The 27,183-nt window shown below is 37.5% G+C and overlaps 1 protein-coding gene across 1 annotated transcript in view; it reads right to left on the bottom strand.

Annotated features, from left to right (window-relative positions):
• The window catches only part of WWTR1 (WW domain containing transcription regulator 1), a 102,037-nt gene that overhangs the window by 19,128 nt on the left and 55,726 nt on the right, over nucleotides 1-27,183 (bottom strand). Inside the window, exons 2-3 of the mRNA XM_039357945.1 lie at nucleotides 17,751-17,887; nucleotides 1,127-1,332 (exon numbers count right to left, since the gene is read on the bottom strand). Of these exons, the coding sequence (XP_039213879.1) occupies nucleotides 1,127-1,332; nucleotides 17,751-17,887 (343 nt within the window). The remainder of the gene's footprint in view (nucleotides 1-1,126; nucleotides 1,333-17,750; nucleotides 17,888-27,183) is intronic.

The raw sequence follows: 27,183 nt of genomic DNA, 5'->3' as shown, positions 1-27,183 counted from the left end.
ATGATATGCCAACTGGTGTCATTACACAAATAGAAAACATAATTCATTCTGCTGCCAAGAAATGTGAGACTGTATTACTAAATACAGTATAAACAAATGCTATCCTGGAATAGCTGAAGGAGGTTAGATCCAAATCCCAAAGGCAAAATAACACTGTAGGTTTGATAGTTTTTCCCCTCCTCCTCTGCTTCAGAAGTTTCACATTCTGAACTTACTTATGTTTAGTCTGAAATAATATCTGTCCAGTTCAGTTGGGCTTACTCCCAAGTAAAAAAAACAAACTATTTTGCTTACCGACTGCAATCCTTTAAACAATCTGCACTCTAGCTGGTAGATATTCACAGAGTCTTTTTAAAATCTCTTCTTGTGATAGACAGGAGATACATATTGGGAAATAGTATGCATTCATGTGTGTACATATAGAAATCATCTTAACTGTGTCCTTTTTAAGATTACAAATTGCTTTGATTAAAAAAAACACAGAATATTTTAAGGACTAGTTTCCATTAAAATATATATATTACTAGGTTAGCAACTATCTTCAACACTGCTGGAAGTAAACTGGGTAATTGTTTCTCTGAGGAAGCTGATGAATATATTGACCAAAGCAGAACCATAGAATCATACTTTCATAGTACATTTTCAGTAGGGTGGAATATTCCTTTACCCTATGAAAAACATCCTTTGCAATTGTTCACAGTTCTTGCTTTGAAGCCAAATACAGGAAGCACCAGATCTGTTTTGAACAATGTGAGTCACAATAAAAGCTAACCTTAAAGCCTAAGCAAAAATCCACAACCCAATGAGAAAAATTTCCAGCCAGAGAATAACTGCTAACAATGTAAGTCTAAGATTTCCACTTTGCAGCTGTCTTCAAGGGCTTTCCACCTGTCCTTGAGAGAGATGGACAAGTGGGCTCTCCTAGCATGAAGAAAGATGAAAATCAGTTCAAGAGAGTGATAGGTCAAAATTACTCCTGACTGTAAGATTTAGCCCTGCATAAAAAGATGCTAATCTTCCAGTGTTGAGTGAGGGGGGGGGGGAAATCCCTACTTGGTGATCTCTCACTTGGAGTGCCAGACAACCTACAGAAAGAAGAAGATACCTTCCCACATTTTTGCAATACCTGGCGCATGAGTTCCTCCTGACGCATGCGAATCCTCTCTCTTTCCATCTGGATTCTCTGAAGCCTCAGTTTCTGCTGCTGTTGTTGCTGGGAGGTCAAGGCATTTGGCATATTCAATAAGGCAGCTTGAGGGTTTGGGGGAGGGTGGTTCTGCTGAGATATAGTTGTAGTTGGTGTCATCTGTGGCTGGTGCTGGTGATTCATTACTATGGAATAAGCATATTTTTGAAATTATGAGAATACAATTATACTGTATTTGTCTATTCATGCAATCAAGGTTCCACTTGTCCTGTAACATTTGTCCTCAAAAAGGGGGAAAAATAGTTATCCAAAAAACTCCCCAGTGTATATACAATTTAAAAACAAAAGAGAATGTCCATAGTTAAAAACAAGCAGAAGTTAAAATCATAATAAGCAATAAAATTGTACAACTAGCACTTAGCACAAGCACTTAGACTTATATACTGCTTCACAGTGCTTTACAGCCCTCTCTAAGCATTTTACAGAGTCAGTATATTGCCCCCAACAATCTGAGTCTTCATTTTACAGACCTAGGAAAGATGGAAAGCTGAGTCAACCTTGTATGAAGTCAACGGGACCTTGGTTAATAATCCAAGAGGATGGTAGGAAGTGGAACAAGAAGATAGGATACAGCAGTGCTTTGAACACAAAATGTTTCCAGATGCATTTTTGCCACTATGTTCTGTATAGCTAAACATTTTGGATTGTTTTGGAAGGCAGTTTCATGTACAGTACATGGAAGTAATGTACAGCTATTCCTGATAATATACCTAACAGTTGAGTACAAGTAGACATAGGTAAGCAAACCTATAACTACAAATACCTTTATTTTACATAATTAAACACAGAAAACATTCTCATGTATTATTCTGTTCATCAGATCTCATTCTGTTCATAGTCCTAAAAGCAGAGTACTTATAGAGCCATATACATTTTGAAAATCATTATAAACAGTACCTCAAGGAAGTGCTGCACCTATTTTTAATGCAGCTTGTCCTTATTAGGTTTCTACACAAGCCTGAAAAAAAGTTGTAGCTTCTTTAAGAGTTGCATTGTGATCTTCTTCTGTGGTATCCTTTTTCAGGCTTGCATGGATGACTGAACAAGGACATGAGCCCAAATACTTCCTCTGAATTATTTTTGAAGCGTACATAGCACAAACAGTACCTATTCTCCCTGTTCATGCTGTGCAATTTTTAAAATCCAGCATTAAAGTACGAAGCTCAGTTGGCAGCACAGAGCAAAGCAAAATGTATACCAACTCTGACCTCATGAGTTAACTAATTTACAGAAAAAGGATTGGAACTTTGACTTTTATCATAAGTTTATAGCTTTTTTTAATTCAGAAAAAACCTAGAGAAACAGCATAGGGGTATGATTTATTTAAGAACATTCTCCCATCTGGATTCCTTTTATAGAATGAGAGAAAGCACGAATGCAGCATTGGTTGCACTTTGTGATGACCTCTGGTGTGCTCAGGAGAAGGAGATTGCATCCTTCCTGGTGTTGATTTTTAAGCGACATTCATACTGAACTGTGGTATTCTTCTAGACCAGCTCAGGGGATTGGGAGTACGTGGCATGGTGTTGCCCTGATTCTCCTACTTTCTCCATGATTAGATGCAGTCAGTGTTGGTGGGGGAAAAGAAGGGTGCCTGCTTTGAGAGGTGCCTCAGGGCTCCATCCTCTCCCCATTTTTGTTTAAAATCTACATGAAGAAACTGGATGAAATCATCCTCGGCACAAAGACAAGTATTATCAGCATCCTATTGATGTTCAGTTGTACATGTCTTAGGAAAGAGAGGGTTTATTATTTCTAGTCTTGCCTATGTAAGATTTTTTTTTAATATTCATGTTAGTATGCTGCCTAGAGTCATAAATTGTACGTGGGCAGTCTTATATATCCCATAAATAACAAACAAATAATCTTAGGCTATGGCTGTGGTCACTAAATCAATATGCAAGTCACCCTGCATTCTTTTCTTCTCTCTCCTCTCTCAGGATCAGAAGTCTTCAGAATCTTTCCCTTTCTCTCTTACCATGAAGGGTTGGCATCCTATAGCCTATGGAATTCATGTACCCTCCCAGGGCTTTTCTTGAAAAAATGCAAGTCAGCAAACCATAAAAAACTAAGGTAAACTGACTTCTGATTTTGAGCACAAATAAAATGGGTGCACAAGCTGTTGGGAAGATACGAGCCATGTTTGAAAAAACAAAAAAAGGAAACAAAACCAGAAAATCCAGCCCAATACATTTCTTTCATATCACAGTGTCCTTGCCCTATTCATTGCATACCTCCGTCTTTGGGAAAAGAAAAAAAAGGAGTAACTACGGCTCCCAAAGCCATTGCTCTTTCCTTAGCACAGAGATGCAAATTTTGGCTACTTCAAAGGTATCACTAACCTATGAACAGTTGGTTGAGGGTTACATTGCAAAAAAAGAAAGGAAGGAAGGAAGGAAGGAAGGAAGGAAGGAAGGAAGGAAGGAAGGAAGGAAGGAAGGGAGAGACAAGGCCACAAATGACAAAGTCATTGGAGAAAAATATAATGAAGTTCAGCAGAAAGTGAAAATTTATATTATATTTAAATCAAATGACTGAAACCTCTTAAAGATTCTTAATACTCTAGTTTGTTTTGGGATATCTGGTTGCTCTGATAGTGTTGCAACACATAGCTGCATTTTCAGGTTGATTATTATCAGTTAACCATATCACCCCTATTGTGACAGGCACTGCCTGAACATGGCTTTTGAATAAACTACAATAATAAATGAACTTTAGATCTTTAAAATATTCCTCAAGACCTTTAGGAGTTCCTCTAAAAATTCCTCAGCATACTGAGTGGTTGAATATGCTAAATGTGCTGAGAAATAGCTCAATTTACTACTCTTTAGCCCCACTTGCCACATGTCCTTCAGTGATATACATATATGAACCCAGATTGGTATTCTATATAATGTAGTGGGGAAATATAGCATGGATCCCAGGCTGTCAATTCACTTTGGATGATTTATTTCAGTCTTTGGTTTGACTTTGTTGTCTGTGAAAATCTGTAATTCATCTTTCAGCTCATATAAATACTAGAACATCTGACCTCATTTCAGTCAATAAACATCACAGCAGCACCATATATCAGTTCATCATACAACTATCCACTTTCTCCAGTGAGTTCCAATACTCTTCTTTTATAAAGTTAACAATTTTTACTGTCAGGTTGAAGCAGGGTGATTATACACAAAGGTGTAATTGAATGGAATGGAATGTGAAATATCAATTTTAAGATGTTCTATTTCTTTCTTCAGTAATGCCACAAATCTCTCCATAAATCAAATTATGGCAGAAGTATCATCAGTAGCCCAGTTTATCCTTTGATAGGGCAGCAGTATCAATTGCTGAGAACATTTTGACAAAAATATCTTCACTCTGGTTGTGACATGCACTGCTTGCAGAGACAGCAAATCTTCTCTTATCTAAAACTGAGGTGTGACTCCTAGCACAGACTGCTAGTTGAGCAATGCCACTTAGGATTACAATCTGATCTACAGTAAAGGGAATAGAAAACAATCTAAGCAGTTACCCTCAGAGACTGTGAAATATCAACAGCCATGTCAGCAATATGATGGCCCCTCACTAATAGCTTATCATTTTGCCAGAATGAGATTATGGCTTAATACCAAAGACAATCAGTTTCAAAACAAGCCAAATAGCTTTTGAAGCCCTCATCACACCCAGAATTAGATAGAAGCAATTTTATATCCACGTATAACAGATGGAGTCAATTTAGAAAATATTTTGTGAATTGTGCTATCCCAGGCCTCCATTTTGCAAATGAAACAGAAGTCAGTATTCAATTTCTCTCTTTAAAAGTAAGTTAAACTGTAAGCCATTAAGTAAAACTTTAGGCACTGTACCATAGAGAACATTTTAAATGTTACTGACAGTGTTTGGAAGACATTATGGCTTTATATAATAGCTCTCTGTGTTAACTAAGAATATCCACAATTGGGGAACTAATCTGCATGTGCTTGCCCCAAAATAATTCAGTAATAATATCTTAATTTCATACAAACTGAATGTAACTTTCTGCTGCACTAATCTAAATTTCCCCTTTATGGATTACTGCCTTGTTGTGGCGAAGGGGCTTGCGTAACTCAATGAAGCTATAAGCTATGCCATGCAGGGCCACCCAAGACGGACAGGTCATAGCAGAGAGTTCTGACAAAATGTGATCCACTGGAGAAGGAAATGGCAAACCACTCCAGTATCTTTGCCATGAAAACCCCATGGACAGTACTAAAAGGCAAAAAGATATGACACTGGAAGATCAGCCCCTCAGGTCGGAAGGTGTCAAATATGCTACTGGGGAAGAGCAGAGGGCTAGTACTAGTAGCGTCAGAAAGAATGAAGCGACTGGGTCAAAGCCGAAAGGACGCTCAGCTGTGGATATATCTGGTGGTGAAAGGAAAGTCCGATGCTGTAAAGATTTTTTTCTCCATAGGAACCTGGAATGTAAGATCCATGAATCAAAGCAAGCTAGACGTAGTCAAAAAAAAGATGACAAGACTGAACATCGACATCTTAGGAATCAGCGAACTAAAATGGACAGGAATGGGTGAATTTAACTCAGATGACCATTATACTACTGTGGGCAAGAATCCCTCAGAAGAAATGGAGTAGCCTTCATAGTCAATAAAAGAATAGGAAAAGCAATACTGGGATACAATCCCCAAATGACAGAATGATCTCAATTCGAATCCAAGGCAAACCATTCAATATCACAGTAGTCCAAATCTATGCCCCAACCACTGGTGCTGAAGAGGATGAAATTGACCGGTTCTATGAAGCCCTACAGCACCTTATAGAATGAACACCAAAAAATGATGTCCTTATCATCATGGGGGATTGGAATGCTAAGGTAGGAAGCCAAAAGATAACCGGAATAACAGGCAAGTTTGGCCTTGGAGTACAAAATGAAGCAGGGCACAGGCTAATAGAATTTTGTCAAGAGAATACGATGGTCATAACAAACACTCTTTTCCAACAACCCAAGAGACGGCTCTACCCATGGACATCACCAGACGGTCAACATAGAAATCAGATTGACTATGTGCTCTGCAGCCAAAGATGGAGAAGCTCTATACAGTCAGTAAAACAAGACCAGGAGCTGACTGTGGCTCAGATCATGAGCTTCTCGTTGCAAAATTTAGGCTTAAATTGAAAAAAGTAGGGAAAAGCACTAGGCCACTCAGATATGAACTAAATCATATTCCTGATGAATATACAGTAGAGGTGAAAAATAGATTTAAGGAATTAGATCTGATAGACAGAGTGCCTGAAGAACTATGGATGGAAGTTCGCAACATTGTACAAGAGGTAGCAACTAAAACCATCCCAAAGAAAAAGAAATGCAAGAAAGCAAAATGGCTGTCTGATGAAGCTTTGCAAATAGCTGAGGAAAGAAGGGAAGCAAAAGGCAAAGGAGAAAGAGAAAGATACACCCAATTGAATGCAGAATTCCAGAGAGTAGCTAGAAGAGATAAGAATGCCTTCTTAAATGAACAGTGCAAAGAAATAGAAGAAAACAACAGAATAGGGAGGACCAGAGATCTCTTCAAGAAAATTGGAGATATGAAGGGAACGTTTCATGCAAAAGATGGGCATGATAAAGGACCAAAATTGCAGAGACCTAACAGAGGCAGAAGAGATTAAGAAGAGATGGCAAAACTACACAGAAGAACTATACAAGAATGAGCTTAACATCCCAGATAACCACAATGAGATGGTCATTGACCTCGAACCAGACATCCTAGAATGTGAAGTGAAATGGGCCTTAGAAAATCTGAGCAACAACAAAGCTAGTGGAGGTGACAGTATTCCAGCTGAGCTATTCAAAATCTTAAAAGACGATGCAGTAAAAGTGCTACACTCAATTTGTCAGCAAATTTGGAAAACTCAACAGTGGCCACAGGATTGGAAAAGGTCAGTTTACATTCCAATTCCAAAGAAAGGCAATGCCAAAGAATGTTCAAACTATCGCACCATTGCACTCATTTCACATGCTAGTAAAGTTATGCTTAAAATCCTACAAGCTAGACTCCAGCAGTATGTGGATAGAGAACTACCAGAAGTACAGGCAGGATTTTGAAGAGGCAGAGGAACTAGAGATCAAATTGCCAACATACGCTGGATCATGGAGAAAGCTAGGGAGTTCCAGAAAAACATCTACTTCTGCTTCATTGACTATGCAAAAGCCTTTGATTGTGTGGATCACAACAAATTGTGGCAAGTTCTTAAAGAGATGGGAGTACAGACCATCTCATTTGTCTCTTGAGAAACCTATATGCGGGTCAAGAAGCAACAGTGAGAACTGGACACGGAACCACTGATTGGTTCAAAATTGGAAAAGGAGTCCGGCAAGGCTGTATATTGTCGCCCTGCCTATTTAACTTATATGCAGAGCATATAATATATTATATATATTATATATATTATAATATATACACGCCAGCTGTTTCCCTTAATCAATCTCCCTCCCAGCATGCGTCCCCTTTGTCCTCCACTTCCCTTGCTAACTGCTTGCCTTTCTGTCTTTTTTTTTTTTGTTTGTCTGTTTGTTTTAAACGCGAGGGGTTGCCCGAGCCTCCCCGTTTGTTTAAGGCGGCTGCCGGCTGCTGGAAGGTGGCTGGGGTTGGTTAGGGAGGGGAGTTAGGGATTTCCCCCTTTTAAGTGGGGGTGGTTTCCCCTGTAGGAATCTGACTTCCTGAGTTTTACAATTTAGCAAGGAAATTTTTGAGTGGTCAATTAAATTGAATTAAATTATCTCTAATTAACTTTTAAACTAAGCAATTTCAGCTACTAGAAAAAATCCCCCTTAATGGAAAGGAACTATACCTGCCCAGGAGCCAAAAGTTGTAGATGTCTCGCATGGCCAGATCAGTCAAGACTAAAGGATCATGGTCCAAGACGGGGCGTGGCAACTTTGGCTGACTGATCTGATTGGCCAGGAATACAGTCTCAACCCACTGCGTGGATTATCCATCTCCAGTGCTGGAGAAAAGCAGGGCTAGATGAATCAAAAGTTGGAATTAAGATTGCCGGGAGAAATATCAACAACCTAAGATATGCAGATGATACCACTCTAATGGCAGAAAGTGAAGAGGAACTAAAGAGCCTCTTGATGTGGTGAAGAAGGAGAGTGCAAAAGTTGGCTTGAAACTCAACATTAAGAAAACCAAAATCATGGCATTCGGCCCTCTCAATTCCTGGCAAATAGATGGGGAAGAAATGGAGGTAGTGACAGATTTTATTTTTCTGGGCTCAAAGATCACCTCAGATGGGGACTGCAGCCAAGAAATTAAAAGATGGTTGCTCCTGGGGAGGAAAGCTATGGCAAATCTATACAGCATACTAAAAAGCAGAGACATCACCCTGCCAACAAAAGTGTGTATAGTCCAGGCCATGGTTTTCCCAGTTGCAATGTATGGCTGTGAAAGTTGGACCATAAGAAAGGCTGAGCGCCAAAGAATTGAGGCTTTTGAACTATGGTGCTGGAGAAGACTCCTGCGAGTCCCTTGGACTGCAAGGCGTTCAAACCGGTCAGTTCTAGAAGAGATCAACCCCGACTGCTCTGTAGAAGGCCAAATCCTGAAGTTGAAACTCAAATACTTTGGCCACCTAATGAGAAGGAAGGACTCACTGGAGAAGGGCCTAATGCTGGGAAAGATTGAGGGCAATAGAAGAAGAGGACGACAGAGAATGAGATGGCTGGATGGAGTCACTGAAGCAGTAGGTGTGAACTTAAATGGAGTCCAGAAGATGGTAGAGGACAGGAAGATCTGGAGGAACGTTGTCCATGGGGTCGCGATGGGTCGGACACGACTTCACAATTAACAACAACAACAACAATCTAAATTTTCTCAAATTCCTGCCCCTTTTCGCTGCATATTCCCAGATAGTCCATATTCCACTGGACTTCAAAGCCTGGATCTGACCTTAGGCTTGAGGGTCCCTCACATATATACCTTGCCTTGTGGTGGATCTATTGCTATGCAGATTGACAGAACTGGTAAGTGAAGCACTGTATTCTCTGGTAAGCACATCACATGAACACCTATGTGATTCCAGAGTGGTGAAAAGCAGACACTTTGCTATTAAGGATTACCAACTTCTGGCTGCAGAATTTAAGCCAAGCCCCAGAATGTCTATGGAGATTCTCAGTCATTCAGTCATGGTTGTCCCAAAGGTCCTTTTTCAAAAGGCAACTGGACTTTCTTTGTTTTTCTTTGAAGACATTTCAGTTCTCCTGCAACATTAGTCTTCAAGGAAAACATTAGTTGCAGGACTATCTGAAAAGCTCAGGATTTTCAACCAACACAATGTACATACACACTTTAAACCCAAAGATACTCTAAGGCAGAAGTCCACCCCAGGGATACAACACCCAGATACAAACTGAGCAATGTGATATATGCAGTATAATATATTGAGACATGTGCAGATCTATACATTACAGAAACAAAACTACCACTTCACAAACACATGGCATAACATAGGAAGACAGACCCAAGATTCAGCACTCCATCTTGAAAGACAAAGGTCACTCTTTCAAAGACAGCAAATTCCACATTCCTGACAGAGATGACTAGTTTGAAAGAGGGGTCAAAGAGGCCATCCACATTAATACTGAACAGCCCTCTCTCAATAGAGGGGGAAGGATACGACTACATTTATCTCCTGTTTACAACACAGCAGTTCCAAGAAGGTTCCACACCCATCTGCACTCTTCAGGTGACCTTGAGGGCACAGATACTCCTCCAAGTAGCCTCAACAACCAGACAATTGCAAGGAATACAAATCCTTCCATTCTCCATCATTCAGTTCAAACTGAAGAAGCTTCTTGTAGGAGAAGCGAAACGTCTTCAAGGAAAAACAAAGTCCAGTTGTTTTTTGAAAAAGCAGCTTTGAGACGGGTCCCAGAATGTTGCCTAAGTGTTAACTTTTTATGACATAGTGGGCAAATTATTAAATATGTGAGAAGCTTTCCTATTAGCTTTATTAATTAAATTAATATAAAATAAACTTGCTCTGAAATTTAATTAAATAAAAAAATTTGGAAGCGGGCCTCACAAATCAAAATTAGACAATGCCCATCAAAGCAACTCAAATGCATGGTTTAACAGGTTGGAGAATAAGAAAAGGAATGGAAATTTAGCAATACATCATGAAGGGGCGCAGGTGATTATTTATTATTGTGAAAAAAAAAACATAGGAAACTTTGTGTCCTTTTATTTCATCTCTTACATTTCATGTTTCAAAGGTAGTAAGAGAGTAATACATTCAAAGCAAGAAACCTAATCTGAATCTTTTCTGCTTTCATTAACAGCAAAAGGAAGAAAAATTCACAGCTGGCTTTTTGCAAACTTTTTTCCTAGGAAATCTGTCTATATACCATTTAAACAAAGAGTGCCTTTTCCTCCACAAACGGCCACTGTGTTTTTGGCTTTGTGCTGTGGTAAATGGAAATCAGGCCATCTGTGAATACTGTAATGATATGAATATCCGAATCATATACTTTCAAAATTGCTGGTACGTTATACTAACTCTCCCTCATAATTTAGAATGGTTTAATTTAATTTGAAATTTCTCTTTCAGCATAGGGGAATAAACAGAAAGCCGCAACATAGAATGGAAAATATACAGTAATGCAGGAACATTAGTGCAAGGAAAATATAAGAATAACAGAATAACAGAGTTGAAAGAGATCTTGGAGGTCTTCTAGTCCAACCCCTGCTCATGCAGGAAACCCTGTACCATTTTAGACAAATGGTTGTCCAATCTCTTCTTAAAAACTTCCAATGTTGGAGCATTCACAACTTCTGGAGGCAAGTCATTCTATTGATTAATTGCTCTAACTGTCAGGAAATTTCTCCTTAGTTCTAGGTTGGTACTACTGGTGCTTTGGAGAATAACTTGAGCCGTTCCCTCTTTGTGGGTCCTCTATTGTGGATAATAAATGTTTACTAGATTTCTCTATTTGTGGTTTGTATATCCTGTTTTTTTTTAAAAAAAAAGTGTGGAGAGAAGGTGTCCATGCAGTAAGTGGTGGTCCAAGAAGTAAATATGGCTTATAAAAAAGAAGTGAAGCTTCAGTTGTGTGGTTCCAGCCACCATGTTTGCTTTTTGATATCACCCTAGATGCCCCTGTGAGCAGGCTATAAACATTTTACATAAATAAGCACAAACAAAGATAAAAGAACTATTATATTGGGAAAGATGTTGATGTAAGAACTGGACGGGAAATGAAGTTCTGGACGAGTTGACCCATGTTTGGGGGGAATTTAAAGGACTATAAAACAAAACCTGCATTCACACCTATTACAGCTTAATATTCTACTTTTATATGTATCTTGCTTCAAAATGGCAGTAAATCACATAATAGTTTTTTAGGGGACTTCTGGGAATCATGCCTCTCAGTCCTCAGATTGCTCTAAACTCTAATCTTAGCTATTAATCTGTCAGTGAAAGGAGGGTACATTCCCTATTATTTAAGAATCTAGCAGAAAACAGTATCTTTGCCATTACAAAAGAATTCAATATAATTCTGGTGACTTCCATATTTATTGAATTCCTATAATTCCCACCCAGCTGAAGTCCAACAAATCTGAAAATTATTAGACTGGGGTCTCTTGTCTCAGAACAGAGTTGTTTGTATTTTTCCTCTAAATATTTCATTTGCCATTATTACAAAAGCCTTCACTATCTGTGGTAATTTGCTTTTCTGACTCATATTCTCATAAACTGTCCACAGGCTAGGGCAACATAAGATTTTCCTTAACATGCTTCTAAGTAGGAAGATATCAATGAGTATAATGAGGCATAAACACTGATAAATTATAATAGTTTACTAAAGGAATAAACTCTGACCAATGGTTTTGTTATACTTTTGATATTCTGCAACTTACAGGACTGTGCAGCTTTAACAATACTTTACATAAACTCTGGAAATTGTAGTTCAATACTGGGATAGTTAAAACTCCAGTAGGTTTTATTAGGATCTCTAGTCAGTTGTGAACTGGTCCCTATTTATATATTTCATCTCTACTCCAATTTGTTGCAAACTGTATCAAGTGTCATGCAAAGCAGTCTGATGAAAAACATATGTTTGCAGAGATAGGAAGAAAATCCAGCCACATTACACTTCTGACTTAGTCACGGCATTATGAAAGGGAAGGGGGGGGGGACCTCTCTCTCTCTCTCTCTCTCTCTCTCTCTCTCTCTCTCTCTCTCTCTCTCTCTCTCTCTCTCTCTCTCTCTCTCTCTTTGCTCTTGCCAACAAAGAACTGCCTGTTTCCCTTATTTCCCAGAAACTGCATTAGTCTTCCAACAAGGTCAGCAAAAATACTGCTTTCCAGTTGAGAGTACACAGTGGTTCAAAAATCTGTAAAGTATTAAATAAAAACCCTATACTGTCCTAAGTCAGTAGAAAACTTTCTATTCAGGTTTGATAAAAATGAAAAAGGAAAAAAAAACCTTATAGTCACTAAGAACTAATTTCTACCTGGATCTTGGATAATTAAAATCTAACAACACTTCTGGGCCTTTGTGCTTAAAGCCTGGGAGAAACACACACACACACACACACACACACACACACACACACACACACACATGCATACAAAGAGTGAGTAAAATGTGTAATGCCAGCTCCTTGAATTTTCTCAAAATTCTTTTGACTGGAGGGCACTATGTATAAGTTGATCAGGAGGCCACAAAACAGAAAGAGGGACGGAGGGAGGATGAGAGCCAGGGAGTAATGGAGCCAAGCTATTTTAGTCAGTTCTGCAGTTCACCTGTTTCCTGCTTATGATAAATTGAGGTCTGACAGAGCAATCTTATACATGGCTACTTAAAGACAAAAGCACTTTTGGATAAGTCTTATACTTCTATCTTCTTTTTTATCAATTATATTTGCTTCTCCAGAAAAATTACATGATTATTTTGAAACCCAATGTAGCACCTCTCTATTAATTTTAGGGTACTGAATAATGCAGCACAATTTGAAACAGAAAGAGCTTTTGCAATCCAATTTCATTGAGGGGATATGTCCTCTCCAGAGGCTGTAGCAAATATCATCTCTGGCCTTGGTTTCCCCACCTTTGACATATGACAAATACATCAGAATCAGCTTGTATACCTACCGGTAACAATACAGCAGGGTAAAAAAAGTTGGTTCTCTTATTGTTGCACAGGTTTTATTTATGGGGTTTCTTATGGGAAGGAAGTTAAAAAAAAAACAAAAAACAGAAGCCCAAATGGCCCACTGTAACCCTTACTGCAAACATGAACAAGCAAAGACATAAATAAACTGATTTTTTCCCATTTTTTAAAAGGGGAGTGATTAATAGGACCTTCCTCCAAGCGTCCATTTGACTGCAATTTATATAGGTGTGTCAGGTCTCAAATTCCTCTTTCTCCTGCCAAGAAATAATGGCCCAGAGCCTCAGTTTGACTATGTGGGTGGAAGGCAGAGTAGAAGATATTTTAATGAAGAGAGAAGGCAAGAGATTGGCAACTCAGACTCCCAAGCTGAGTTTTCAAGTTGACAGCAATCTGTTCTCTTCCTTTCCTTGATTATTCTTGCATTGCATCAAATTTGAACATCAGACAAGTTTTCCCATTTGCCTCTTGTCAATCATAGCCCAGCAAAGACGGATGAGGCCTACAGCTTCTCCGGTCAACCAGCAGGAAGGATCCCAAGAAGGAGAAATCCCTTTTCAATGGCACAGATCATGTCTTAATGTTTCTGCCAGATTGCCTGCCGGTTGGAAAGAAAGGTAAAGCAGCAGAAGCAGGCACATTCTGATGCCACCAACACCAAGACAAGCAGTATAACTAGAAGAACAGTATAGACATTTTGTCCTCCTGCGTCTGGAAGTTTAAAAATCTAGATCTTTTAGAGTTGGAAAGAAGTAAAAAATACTACCAGGTCTATCATTTCCAGGATATCTTTCTTCAGCTGTGTTAAACTATAGTTCCTTTGCTCAGCATACAGCAGACTCAACTGCCGCGCTAGTTAGAGAAGATGGTAACAACAATGTATCTGGCGACCCCCTGGTTTGGGAAGGTTATTTTAAAACAAGGGCAGGCAGTAACTCTCTTTCTCTTAGCCTTTTTGTCGGGGAATTAAAAGCTTGCAAACGTGTAAAGGAGCCTCTTTAAAATTAATTTGTTGAAAAGTATGTTAATGAAAACTAGCTATTTTGCCTTCAGATTTTGTGATGTGATTTGTGAAGACACCAGGGACTACAAATTTGGGGCAGCAGGTGGCATGCAGGTTGCATACTTGTTCCAAAAAACTGGAACCTTCCCCAGTATCTGGATTCTATTATTACTTTGAAATTCATTATAAAGATGTCCCTAGAACAGAGTTCCCCAAACTTTCAGGGTTGGCGGCCTGGAGAGGGGTGAAACGGGATGGTTTTGTGGGAGGGGCATCTGTTGCTCACACAAGTGGGGCCGAGAGTACCCACTCGTGAGAGTGAAGCCCCGAGCACTCGAGCGAGTGAGGCCACAAGCGCCTGCAATACTTGCGCGAATGGAACCATGAGCACCTGCGACATTCGCGCAAGTGAGGCCCTGAGCACCCACAACATTCTCCTTTTCTAGCTATGTTGCAGCCCTTGTGTAGTAAAGCTGCTAAATCTTGAACATACATTACAGATGTGTCTTTAAAAAGTAACAGAGTCAAGAAATGTACAGTGTATAATGAAATTTACACCACTCAGATTAATATCATTCCAAAGGGAAAAGTGGGGAAGAAATGGAAGTGGACAAAGAGCATCTTCTACCTTGAACATCTTTCATTGCTCCTAAGGACCATCTGTTATAGCTCTGTGGGGGAAATCTTGTTGACTTAAGTTTCTGTATTTTTATTTCACTAATGCATTTTGATACTGCACAGCAGTATTTTGGAAATATCTGTATTGCTAAAAGTAGTACAGCCATAGTAGTAGCAATACTAGCAGTGCATAACAACAGAGAAAGTTTCAAAGCAATAAAAAGCAATTTCACAATCTCATGCAACAAGTAATCCTCACCTCTAGCAAAGGTAATGGGGCTATTTAAGAACAGGACAAATATACAAAAGAAAAGAACATTTGTATTAAAAGCAGAACCTTAGTTCACTCTGATGTTTTAGCCAAGAGAGTATTTTTCCTCCTAATATTCCTTTTGGAAGAAGAATCAAATAGGGATGCACCACTTTAAGGAAACAAATTTGCCCCGAAGGGGTACATCTTGGTGCCAAAAATTCCTCTGTTCTACTTCTAGATTAACCTTACCTACCACCACTGTGCCCTCCACATATAATTTCTCATCAATTTGAAGAAACTTATATTAGAGTACACTGTAAATGTACTGTGGTAGACACATGATATATGTCTCCATCCAAACAAAAATAACTTGGAAATAATCACCACTTGGTCAAGGTCTCAAAGGTGCTTTTTCAAAAGGCAATTTGACTGGTTTTTTTTCCTTGAGGAAGAAGAACAAAATGTTTTGTTTTTCTTCAAGAAAAAAAAACAGTCCAGTTGCCTTTTGAAAAAGCACCTTTGCGACAATTATCACCTGGATCACTTGACACACCCACACCTGACCCATCACAAGACCTACTGACCACATGAAGCCCATATAAACAGAAGAACACTGACACTGACATCCCCTAAATTCCACTGAAGATGTTACCTAGCCTGGTAATGAAACATTCAGAAACCAACCCTCAAGCTCAGAGAATGAACCTTCATCCCCCACCCAAATCTTCTTCTTCTGTCTAACCATATTAGGAGAAAGAAACAACCTAGACCTAACATACAACAGTCCCAATATTGATATGGGTTCTACACTATATGCACAAGCTGGAGAAGATTTGCTCATCATAACCAATAAAGCAGAGATAGGGGATCTACGATTCTCCAGATCTGACTGAAATATATCTGCCAGTATGGCCAATGATGGAAATTGTTGTCATTCAGTAACATATACAAGTAAACAAACCAAATTATTGTGCCACAAAGATCAGACACAAAAAAGATGGGAGAACCAGAATTGGTACTTTTAAAAACTGAATTTCAATTTATTTATTTTTTATTCTATTTAATCAGAAATCTTTACTAATAAAATATCTGCCAGGGTTTTTTTGTATCTTTTCTTGAAATACAAGATAAAAAGTGAAGTAAAAGTAGATAAGCCATTCAGGGGGAAAAACATTTTTTTCAGCTCATAATAGGAAGCCGCCCAACAGTAAAAACTCACATAAGAACAGACCAGGATAGACATCTAGAAAAACTTTAGTCTCTACCTTGTTCATGGCACATTGTCCAATATAATTTGTGTTGCTTAAATATCTTAAGGCAAAAGACAGAAATACAAAATCTGCTTTTGAATAGATTTTGGCCAGGCTTTTAAGTCTGACTCCTTATCCAATTTCCATTCCATCTAATTATCTAGGTTTAGGAGAATGTTGGCTCAACAGGCCTGGTTTCAGGACTCATGAGCTGGTCTAAAAAAATCTGGTTTTTAACCTTCAAATTTGAACCAAAAACATTATTTTTCTTTGGCTACATAAAGGCGCTAAATGCTGAGAATTAGCATGCTATCTAAGTTCTGGAAAAATATAATGCAATTAGGAATTGCAACTCACAAAAAACAAAAATCTAATTTAGGACATGTAACAAGTCCAGAGCAAATCACGGGTATTGCCAGCTATAGCTGCGGAAAGACTACTCTGGAATATTTTTATTCATTGCCAATCTTTACAAATATATGAGATAAGTAGAGCAAAAGTGAAACTCAGTAAAAGGCAGCCTTTATATATAGATATATATTCCTTCTTCTCTTTCCTTATCAATTTTAATCACAATTTAGTATTAGGATTATAGTAGATATTAATTATTTCCACAGATCTGAGGGAGATGGGCAGTTAAAAAATAAGAAATATAAACAAACAAATAAATAAATAGGTTCCATCTTACCCAGAACTGAAATATCTATTTCAGATCCTAGTTTACCATAACTTTTAATTACCATCATAAAAGAATGCAGCACAATTTTATGTATGTCTGTACAAAAGTAACTTCAACTGTATTAATATATGTTACTTCAGTTAAGCATGGAGTTAAGTTTAGTTGGAGTTAAATAAAAGTTCCATTTAAGTACAGTTAACTACCAAGTAAAAAATACAAAATTAACTTTTCAAATAAAAAGAAATTCATTTTAAATCTTGTAAATTTGTCCACAAGATGAGACACAAGTGTTGTTCCCAGATGAGACACAAGTGAAACAGATGTTCACAAATTAATTTCCTTAACAAATAGTATATTTGATACAATGAAATGAAGAAGAATTTGCTAGGTCAAAAAGGTTTCCACAGGGATCTTGGATATTCATCAAGAAGCTTCTGTACTTTCTGACTCACTCTAATTGTTGAACTTAGTCCCCAAAGTTTATTCATCATTATGCACAGTCAACCAATTATATTGTTTGTCAATAAAAGAGATTAGAAGGAAGGTCACAATTATTTGGATGTCTTGCTGCTCTTCCTATTACTCACCAAGGTTGGGTTGTGACATGGCCATTGATCGTTGTGATACTGGGGTGGAAGTAGTTGAAGGATGATGGCTCATGTGATTTAATGGCTGGGTCATAGTCTTTCGAGGATCTTGCCAAGTTGTAATTTTCTCTATGTGGCTAAAAAAGAGAAAGTTGGGAGTTATTAAGATTATGCCAACCTCATTTTAATTAGATGTTGCTTATTTGTTTGTGCCATTAGTCTGCCTCCCTACTTTTTCTTGGCATCACAATATCAACCCATATAAGCATCCAAAATTGCTATTTGTTCACTCTTCTGTCATATTATTTTACCATCATCATAGACCTGATAAAATATCTGTTTTTGAGAAGAATAAACAATATGCCAAAATCAGCATATCTACAAGGCTATTCTCTAAAGAAGCCATCAATCTGTGTATTGAAATTACTCAGCTGCATTTGAATATCTCTGTATTATTGGATGTAGTCTTGCAAACAAAGATAGGAATATGCAAACTCTGGAAAAATTTCAAGGGCAAAGTTCTTGAGACATCTAAGAATTCTTGAATCTTGCAAAAGTAAAGTTTCTATTTGCCTAAAATTACTAACCATTATTGCATTAATTACTAGTCTTCATATAGCCTGACATTTCTTCATTATTTTATTATTTTCTATTTTTCCAAATCCTTTTCTTTAGAATATCCTGCCTCCAAATATGCAGATTTCCTTGAACTTGTTTCCTGTAGCAGAGCCAATAAATCCTATAGTGGGGTAGTTCCTTTCTGCTCATTCCAGAAGTAGCTCAAACTCTGATGGCAATTCATTTGGGAAAAGATGATTCAATTTCCAATTCCAACTTGCCTTCCAACTTGTGTACACATATAGTTAGCTACTTGTAACAGCTAGTTTCAATTACACACCTGTAATTGGATTTAGCAAGGCCTTCTTTCTATTCTAGCTCCCTGGGGAGCTTTTACCAGTTGCATATATGAGTTCATCTAGATATGTAAAAGAAACAAAACCATGCCATCATTGATGTCAGCCTTGCAAGTAGTGCATACAAGTAGCACACCCAGAAGAATGAGCTCTGATTTATTGTAAGGTTACATTTACAGAACCTTGCAAGTCTGAAAGTATATTTTTCCTGCCATCATCTTTTTAGCCCAAGAAACTAAGGAGGGTCCCTCTTGAAATGTTTGCCACACCCAAATGCCTCTGCAGGCTGTGGCCACTTATTGTTGCCCTGTTGCCCTGACTGTGCTCTTCTCCCTTCCTCCCAAGGTAGAACTAGTTCATCTGGCTATGCTCCCTTGTCTGGACTACTTCGCAAACCTGGCATTGATGTTGGTATGACTTTGTTTCTTTTAGTCAAGATAGTCCTTGACTTATGAACACAATTGAGTCCAACATTTCTGTTGCTAAGCAAGACATTTGTTAAGTGAGTTTTGCCTGATTTTATTACCTTTCTTGTCACAGTTGTTATGTGAATCACTGCAGGTGATATTATGACCTCCGGACACTGCAGCGGTCATAAATACGAGTCAGTTACCAAGCATTTGAATTTTGATCATGTACCCATGGGGATGCTACAACAACCTTAAGTGTGAAAAACAATCATAAGTCCCTTTTTTCAGTGCTGTTGTAACTTCAAACAGTCACTAAATAAACTGTTGTAAGTCAAGGACTACCTGTACAGAAAATCGCTCCTAGAAAAAATGTGGCTTTCTCCAGATTATTGCCTAAGTCCCACTGCTGAAGAAAACTTAGCACCAGACATACCAACGTCCTTTTTCTATATCAGAAACAAGGCATCCAGCCCACCGAGGCACTGTGCCCATAACAATGATATGGGGGCCATATTCAATTTCAGTAACCATTTGTATTCATTATTTATTTTTATCTTTCTCAAGTAGGCTTAATTTGAGTTTTCTTCTAGCTTATCGTTACAAAACTTGAGGTGGAGCTATCTCCTCCCATAGAAAGTACCATCAGAGTATTCTAGCTCTGCCCATTGTTCAAGATGAAGGGAGAGATCAGAATGCCCTGTATTTACTCAAGAAAACATCCATGACAAATTCATTGTACTGCTCTTCATTTTTGCTTGTGCTTGTGCTCTCTTTGTTGTTCTTCATCATTTTATACTTGTAAGCTTGCAGACACGAACTGGATTTTTTTTTTAAAAAAAAAGTACAATGAATGTGTTTAATTTTTTTCTTATGAATAATAATAATAATAAAGATAATAAAAGTAACAATGAAAATAAAATAAACAGTAATAAAAAGTTAGCATATGAGGTGGCATAGATTCTGATGTAACTTTTAAAAACTCTGAAAATTTAGCTTCACCTTTATCCCAGATTTTTGACTCTGCAGCTCAAAGCCACTTTCATTTTTTCTGTATCATTTGCCTTCCCTTTCATCTAGTGAGTCATTTCCTCACTTCAAGGTTTCTCTCAATTCTAGTTTTGCTTTCCAGCACTTGTTTCTCTTTTATATTATTTAAACATTTTTCCTCTTCAACTCTGTGCTGTCTAAATGTCTAAGGCTCTAAGTTCTTTTGTTTTCATTAAACAAAATACTGAAACATATTTTAGTACCTCTACATATGTTAGATGACATCTCCTACAATTCAGTTTTTGTTCAATGTATTTAGGAACTATGAATGCTGTAGTTTAACATATATTGTACTATAGAAAAGTTGCTGAAAATGAACAGAATGGAATCTCCACATATTTCTTTCTTTAAAGGGGGGGGGTAGCAACATGTAAAGTGTTCTAGCCTAAGGATAACAAAAAATTGAGAGGAATGTGATTAATATTTACAGAATCATGCATGGGGCAAAGAATATAGATAGATAATTATCTTTCTAGCTCTTCCTCAGCTCTAGAATCTGGGATCATATTAAAAAGGATGGGAAATTAAACTATCTGTAAGAAAAAGTGTATCTGATAGGATACCTAAGTACTTATTTTATTTTATATCAATATTGTTAATATTTCTAAAAAATGTCTGTTCTTCCTTAATGAACAAAAAAGCTTGAAAGTTGATCCATTTTCTGTTTGTCCTTTCAGTATATATATTTCAGTTTAAGTATTAAAAATAGACAGAGGTTTAAATCACTCCTACCGCCTGTAATAATATATATCTAGCAGCTTTGTACATCTGTCTTATCAATTCAGCAATTTTACCTGTGTAGTAGTTAGATTATTTACATTTTAAGCAGCATAAACTCAATGTGGCATAGAAGTTTCAACTGATGTACAGAGAATATAACCCACTTAAATAATATAATTTACTAAGATGGAGGTGATTAAAAATGTTCAAATAAACTGAAATGCAAACAGAAGACTAGATATTGAAATTGGACAATAAGGTTTTCTTTCATGGGAAGACAACATAATGATCAAATAACAATTCTAATCTATCAGTAAAAGAAGAATTTTTATATGAAATCCCAATCATTCTTAATAAATTATTGATTGTGCAAAAACTTAATGTCACATGGAACAGTTAGACATAACTGTGGCTTCTGTTGCTAGTTGATAAAAGGCATCAAAATACATTTCTTGCGGTGTAAGTAACAGAATATTACAGTCTAAAGAAATGAGAATTTGAATATATGAAGGGGGAAAGATGTGTGGGAAAGTGTTTTTTTTCTTGGTGACAAAGAAAATAACAAAAATTAAACCACCTTAGGATCTAATTCATACACCACGCTACTATATGCCATTACTGCTTTTTTTGTCTAAGCCATAGTTAGCTGCAAACAATGATATACAAATCATAGGGTTCATTTATGTGGCAATCACAAACCAGACAAAACATATTATGGCATAATGAAACATGCGAATCCAACCCTTGGATTACATTCAAGTTCCATTTTTAAATTTATGACATGCTGAAATCAGTATTAAAATGAACTTTACATGGATTTCAGTGGGAACCAAATTCAACTAATATAACTGGATATAATCTGATATGGTCTGTTTTCACACCAATACAAAAAGTAAGGAACGCATGTGTTAATTTTATTATCACATATAGGTGCAATAGCTTTAACAGCTATGAAATACATATATGATTCTCATTTTGTTAGCTGCAAGTTGAGCATCTCATAAATGATTAAATCTGACTCAAAGTAAATGGAAACTTCTTTTACTGGATAAACTGGTATTTAACATATGAAAAATGTTTGAATTACTTCAATGTATGAACAAAGCAATGGGCTCTTCTAAGAGATGACAGTGACAACAAATGAAGTTGTTTATTTTAATAAGTCTGCCACTGAAATAGGCATCTATTGTTTCCAACCAAGCTCTGTTCTCCCTCCTATTACTGGCATGCTGTAAATATCACAGTGCCAAGTGTTATCTACTCTTTTGGGAAACACATTTGTCACAACACTCTCTGTAGCAGCAGTTGCTTTCTTCTTCACCAAATTAGAATGAAGGGGAACTGCAGAGTCTGGTTTTCCCCTTGTTTGTTTTGTCAGTCAATTCTCCATCCCTTTCAAATGTAACCATCAGAGATGCCCTGCCCTAAAGGGAGAGGCCTGCCATCTGCTTCTTTCATAACTTTGAGCTTGATAACAACTATCTCCAAAATAAAAAGGCCATAAAATACCTTCTCTTAAAGTGGAGCTCACATGTAAGGAAACCACAATCCCATGAAAATGTGAGATGTATTTCTGCTTTTTAAAGGAGAGATAAATTGGTGAGGAGGAGCTCAAAACATCACCTAGATTTGCATGCAGATGAAAGACAAAAAAAGTAAAACAAGGCTGGGCAGGTTGAACCCAAGACATTATTCTGTCTGAGATTCTATTGTTCTCTCCTTTGATTGACCGATGTTGTATGCCTGTTTTAACAGTAGAGTTATCTCTATGCCACTCTAAATCCTGTCTTAAATCAGGAGAAACCTTTTGGTGGAGGTTTAAGATGAAATCTGTTGGTGGCTGAGGGCAATATTTAACATTTTGAAAGAGCCGAGGGCATCAGGGATGGGTTGTGATGCAAATGGAAAGGGCTGGAACTGTTTTTGTTTTCTTATGTGAGTTTGAGGAATTCCTTTGTTTTCTATTACAATGTTAATCTGATGTTAGAGATTATGCTACAGTTGTAATGTCTTTCTTCCCTTGTTGGGGCAGAAAATTGTTCCACCAATTACAGCAATAATAAAAAAAATCTTTGGGGCTGCAAGAAAGAAATTTTGGATTTTCCCTATTTTAAGAGCACAGCAGAAGGCACAGGGCTTGCAGTTCTCTTGTCTAGCACCAGATGCAGTTCTTAGCAATGGATTTTCTTCCTTTGCCCCAAAACACTGCCCAGGTAATTGTCTGGTCAAATATTGGTAAAGTCAGAAAAACTGTATTGTATCCCTCAACAGATGACTGTCTGATATTTGTATTAATTAGCATTAATAGCAATACATTTAATATTTAAGGGCAAAACAAAATTGGAACGAATTACAGCATTCTCGTTTAAAGCTGGACTATTTTTCACTAAATCCAAACAATTCATTTAAAAAGTATTTTCTTAGGCTTAGATAAAGCCCTTTTATTGCAATTTCAAAAACAGCTTAAATAAATTTGAGATAAATAAAATATTTAAAAAATGAAAAAGGGAAACAAAAGGAAGAAGAAAACATTACTTTTTAAAAAAAGAAACATAAAGATTACATCATCAGACATCACTTTGTAATATTTGACTTATCAACTAAAGGGCATCCCACATCTAAATACTATCCAATTGTTAAAGTCTTCTTGTGATTTTACTCAAAGTAGCTGTGCTACGCAGAGTTGAATATTGAATATAGGAAGCTACTATACATCAAATCAGATCATTAATCCATTTCCACACCAGCCTTTCCGAACTTAGTACCTTTCACATGTGATGACTGAGCTCAACATTTTTGGAAGAAATAAAGTTTTGAAGTCTAATTCTTACTACTAATAATAAGCAGCAATATATGGATCAGGGGTGTCCAACCGTGGCAATTTTAAGACTTATAGACTTCAACTCCCAGAATTCCTGAAAGCCATACTGGATGGAGTTGAAGTCCACAGGTCTTAAAGTTGCCAAGCTTGGACACCGCTGATCTAGAGTTTCAAATAGGCGTGTCCAAATTTCACAGGCAAAAGCATTTTCCTTTAGCATGCTCTATCACCAAATTACAACCTAATATTAAAATCATCAAAGATTTTCATGGTTGACTAAAAATGTGAACATTGCTCTCAGGTTTTTCAATAGCAATTGGTGTAGCTATATGACCTATAAGATTTTCTGCTTTTAAATTAAACACAAACTTTTGGAATTTTTAGTTTTGTAGTGAAAAATCTGAAAGTGAATAAGCTGTGGTTCTTATATTTTATATGCAGAAACTTCATTATCCTCTATTAGTCAACCCAATGACTCACTGCTAAGCATATAAACTGCTTCTACTGGAAAGTCCTACTAGGTGAATAAACCTCTTTTGTTCTGTGATGGCTCTTCTTTCATGCAAATTATTGCACTTAACCAATAGATGACCACACTTATATCAGCAAGGTTTTGGATTTCAACCATATTCTGGACAGCCCTCAAAAATATACAGTGCAATGTCTACTGTACAAGCAATGCATTACTGTTGTTCAGAGTTACAAATAATAATAATAATAGTAGTAAAGTTGGAAGGGACCTTGGAGGTCATCTAGTCCAACCCCCTGCTCGGGCAGGAAACCCTACACCATTTTGGACAAGTGGCTGTCCAGTCTCTTCTTAAAAACTTCCAATGTTGGAGCATTTACTGCTTCTGGAGGCAAGCTGTTCCACTGATTAATTGTTCTCACTGTCAGGAAGTTTCTCCTTAGTTCTAGGTTGCTTCTCTCCTTGATTAGTTTCCACCCGTTGCTTCTTGTCCTGCCTTCAGGTGCTTTGGAAAATAGCTTAATTCCCTCTTCTTTATGGCAGCCCCTGAGATATTGGAATACTGCTATCATGTCCCCCCTTGTCCTTCTCTTCGTTAAACTAGACATACCCAATTCTAGCAACCGTTCCTTATATGTTTTAGCCTCCAGTCCCCTAATCATCTTTGTTGCTCTTCTCTGTACTCTTTCTAGAGTCTCAACATCTTTTTTACATCGTGGTGACCAAAACTGGATGCAGTATTCCAAGTGTGGCCTTACCAAGGCATTGTAAAGTGGTATTAATACTTCACGTGATCTTGATTCTATCCCTCTGTTAATGCAGCCTAGCACTGTGTTGGCCTTTTTGGCAGCTGCAGCACACTGCTGGCTCATATTTAGGTGATTGTCTACTAGGACTCCGAGGTCCCTCTCACAGTTACTACTATTGAGCATGGTGCCACCTATGCTGTACTTGTGCATTTGGTTTTTCTTGCCTAAATGTATGAGGAAATTAATAGATCCACGATTCAAAACATATCTAGTGAGCATGCAAAGATATTAAAATTATGTAGTTGCAGGGCCTAAAATGTTACAGCTGTATTTGGGAGAGAGAGAGAGACAGGAATGTTCTGTATCAACATTTGATGCTGAACTTACTTTAAGCTTAGGGAACAAGCAGGGTGAACTAGAAGAAATAGTACACGAGGGAGGGTATGACATAGTTTGTATTACAGAAATCTGGTGGGACAAAACCCATGAATGGAATAGACTGATGGATGGATAAAAATTGTTCAAAAGAAACAGATCTACAAAAAGAGGAGGGGGAGTTGCACTATATGTAAGAGAACACTACATATTTACAGAAATGTACATGATCAAAGATAAAATCTCTTCAATATGAAAGAGAAAAAAAGTGACATTACCATAAGTGTATATTACAGACCACCCAACCAATCAGAAAAAATAGATGAACTCTTTGCCAACCAGTTAACAAATGTATGTAGGAAGCATACCACAATAGTAATGGAAGACTTCAACTATCCAGATATCAACTGGGAGACAAAATCTGCAGCGAGCAGGAGATCAAACAGATTCCTAACCAACCTAGCCAACAACTTTGTCATCTAAAAGGTGGAGGAGGGAACTAGACATAAAGCCATACTGGACTTAATTCTAACTAATAGAGAAAAAGTGATAGAGGGAGTTGAAGTTGCCGGAACCTTGGACGAAAGTGACCATGTCATACTGGAATTTAATATAACACAAACACCAGCAACAGAAAACAATCCAACCAGTGTCTTGAACTTAAAAAAAGCTGACTTTAACAAACACAGAGAGAACCTAGGAAATATCCCATGGATGAAAATCCTAAAGTGGAAAACAACCCAAGCGTGGGAAACTCTCAAAAATGTGACCATAAAAGCCCAGACCAGCACTGAAAAAGAAAAACAAAAATTAAGAAGAAACCAGCATGGCTGCACAAAGATCTCTCTGACAAACTGAAAGACAAAAATGACAAATACAAAAAATGGAAAGAGGGGCACTTAACTAAGGCCAATTATCAGCAGACAGGCCGAACATGTAAAGCTGAAGTCAGGAAAGCAAAGGCTTGGAACGAACAAAGACTTGCAACAGAAATCATGGATAATAAAAAAAAGTTTCCTCCAACGTATTAACAACAAGAAAAAAGTCAAAGAAACTGTAAATCCACTAAAGAGAGAAGATGGCAAGGAAATAACAGACAACAGGGAGAAAGCACAGTTGCTTAACTCATACTTTACATCAATCTTCACACAAAAATAAACCATAGCCCAACATACCAAAAAAACCACTGCAAAAGACAAATTAGAAACTAAAATAAGCAGGAAAGTGGTAAGAGAACACCTATCTGACCTTGACGAATATAAATCACTGGGGCCTGACAGATTACATCCCAGAGTTCTGAAAGAGCTGGCAGATGTTATCTCACAACCACTGCACCACATCTTTCAAAAATCCTGGAGCACAGGGGAAGTACCTTAGGATTGGAAAAGGGCTGATGTGGTTCTCATATTTAAGAAAGGAAAAAAAACAGACCCAGGAAACTACAGACCAATCAGTTTAACTTCAATACTTGGGAAGATCCTAGAAAAGATCATCAAAAAATAGATCTGCAAACAACTAGAAGCAAACAAAGTTATAGCTAGTAGCCAGCACGGGTTTGTTAAAAAACAAATCATGCCAAACCAATCTTATTTCATTCTTTGACAAAGTGACTAAAACAGCAAAATACTGTGGACCTAGTATACTTAGATTTCAGTAAAGCATTTGATAAAGTAGACCATAGCTTACTCCTTGATAAGCTAGAAAAAGGTGGAATAGACAACATCACCACCAGATGGATCTGTAGCTGGCTGGCAAGCCAAACTCAATGAGTAGTCCTCAATGGCACTACATCTACATGGAGAGAAGTAAGCAGTGGGGTACCACAAGGTTCCGTCCTAGGCCCAGTACTCTTCAATATCTTCATCAATGACTTAGATGAGGAAATTGAAGGGGAACTCATCAAATTTGCAAATGACATCAAACTGGCA

The sequence above is a fragment of the Crotalus tigris genome, unplaced genomic scaffold (assembly GCF_016545835.1).
Source record: "Crotalus tigris isolate CLP2741 ecotype Arizona unplaced genomic scaffold, ASM1654583v1 scf7180000018970.2248101, whole genome shotgun sequence".
Lineage (NCBI taxonomy): Eukaryota > Metazoa > Chordata > Lepidosauria > Squamata > Viperidae > Crotalus > Crotalus tigris.
Note: the sequence above shows the minus strand (reverse complement) of the source record. Positions and strands in the feature narration are given on the sequence as shown.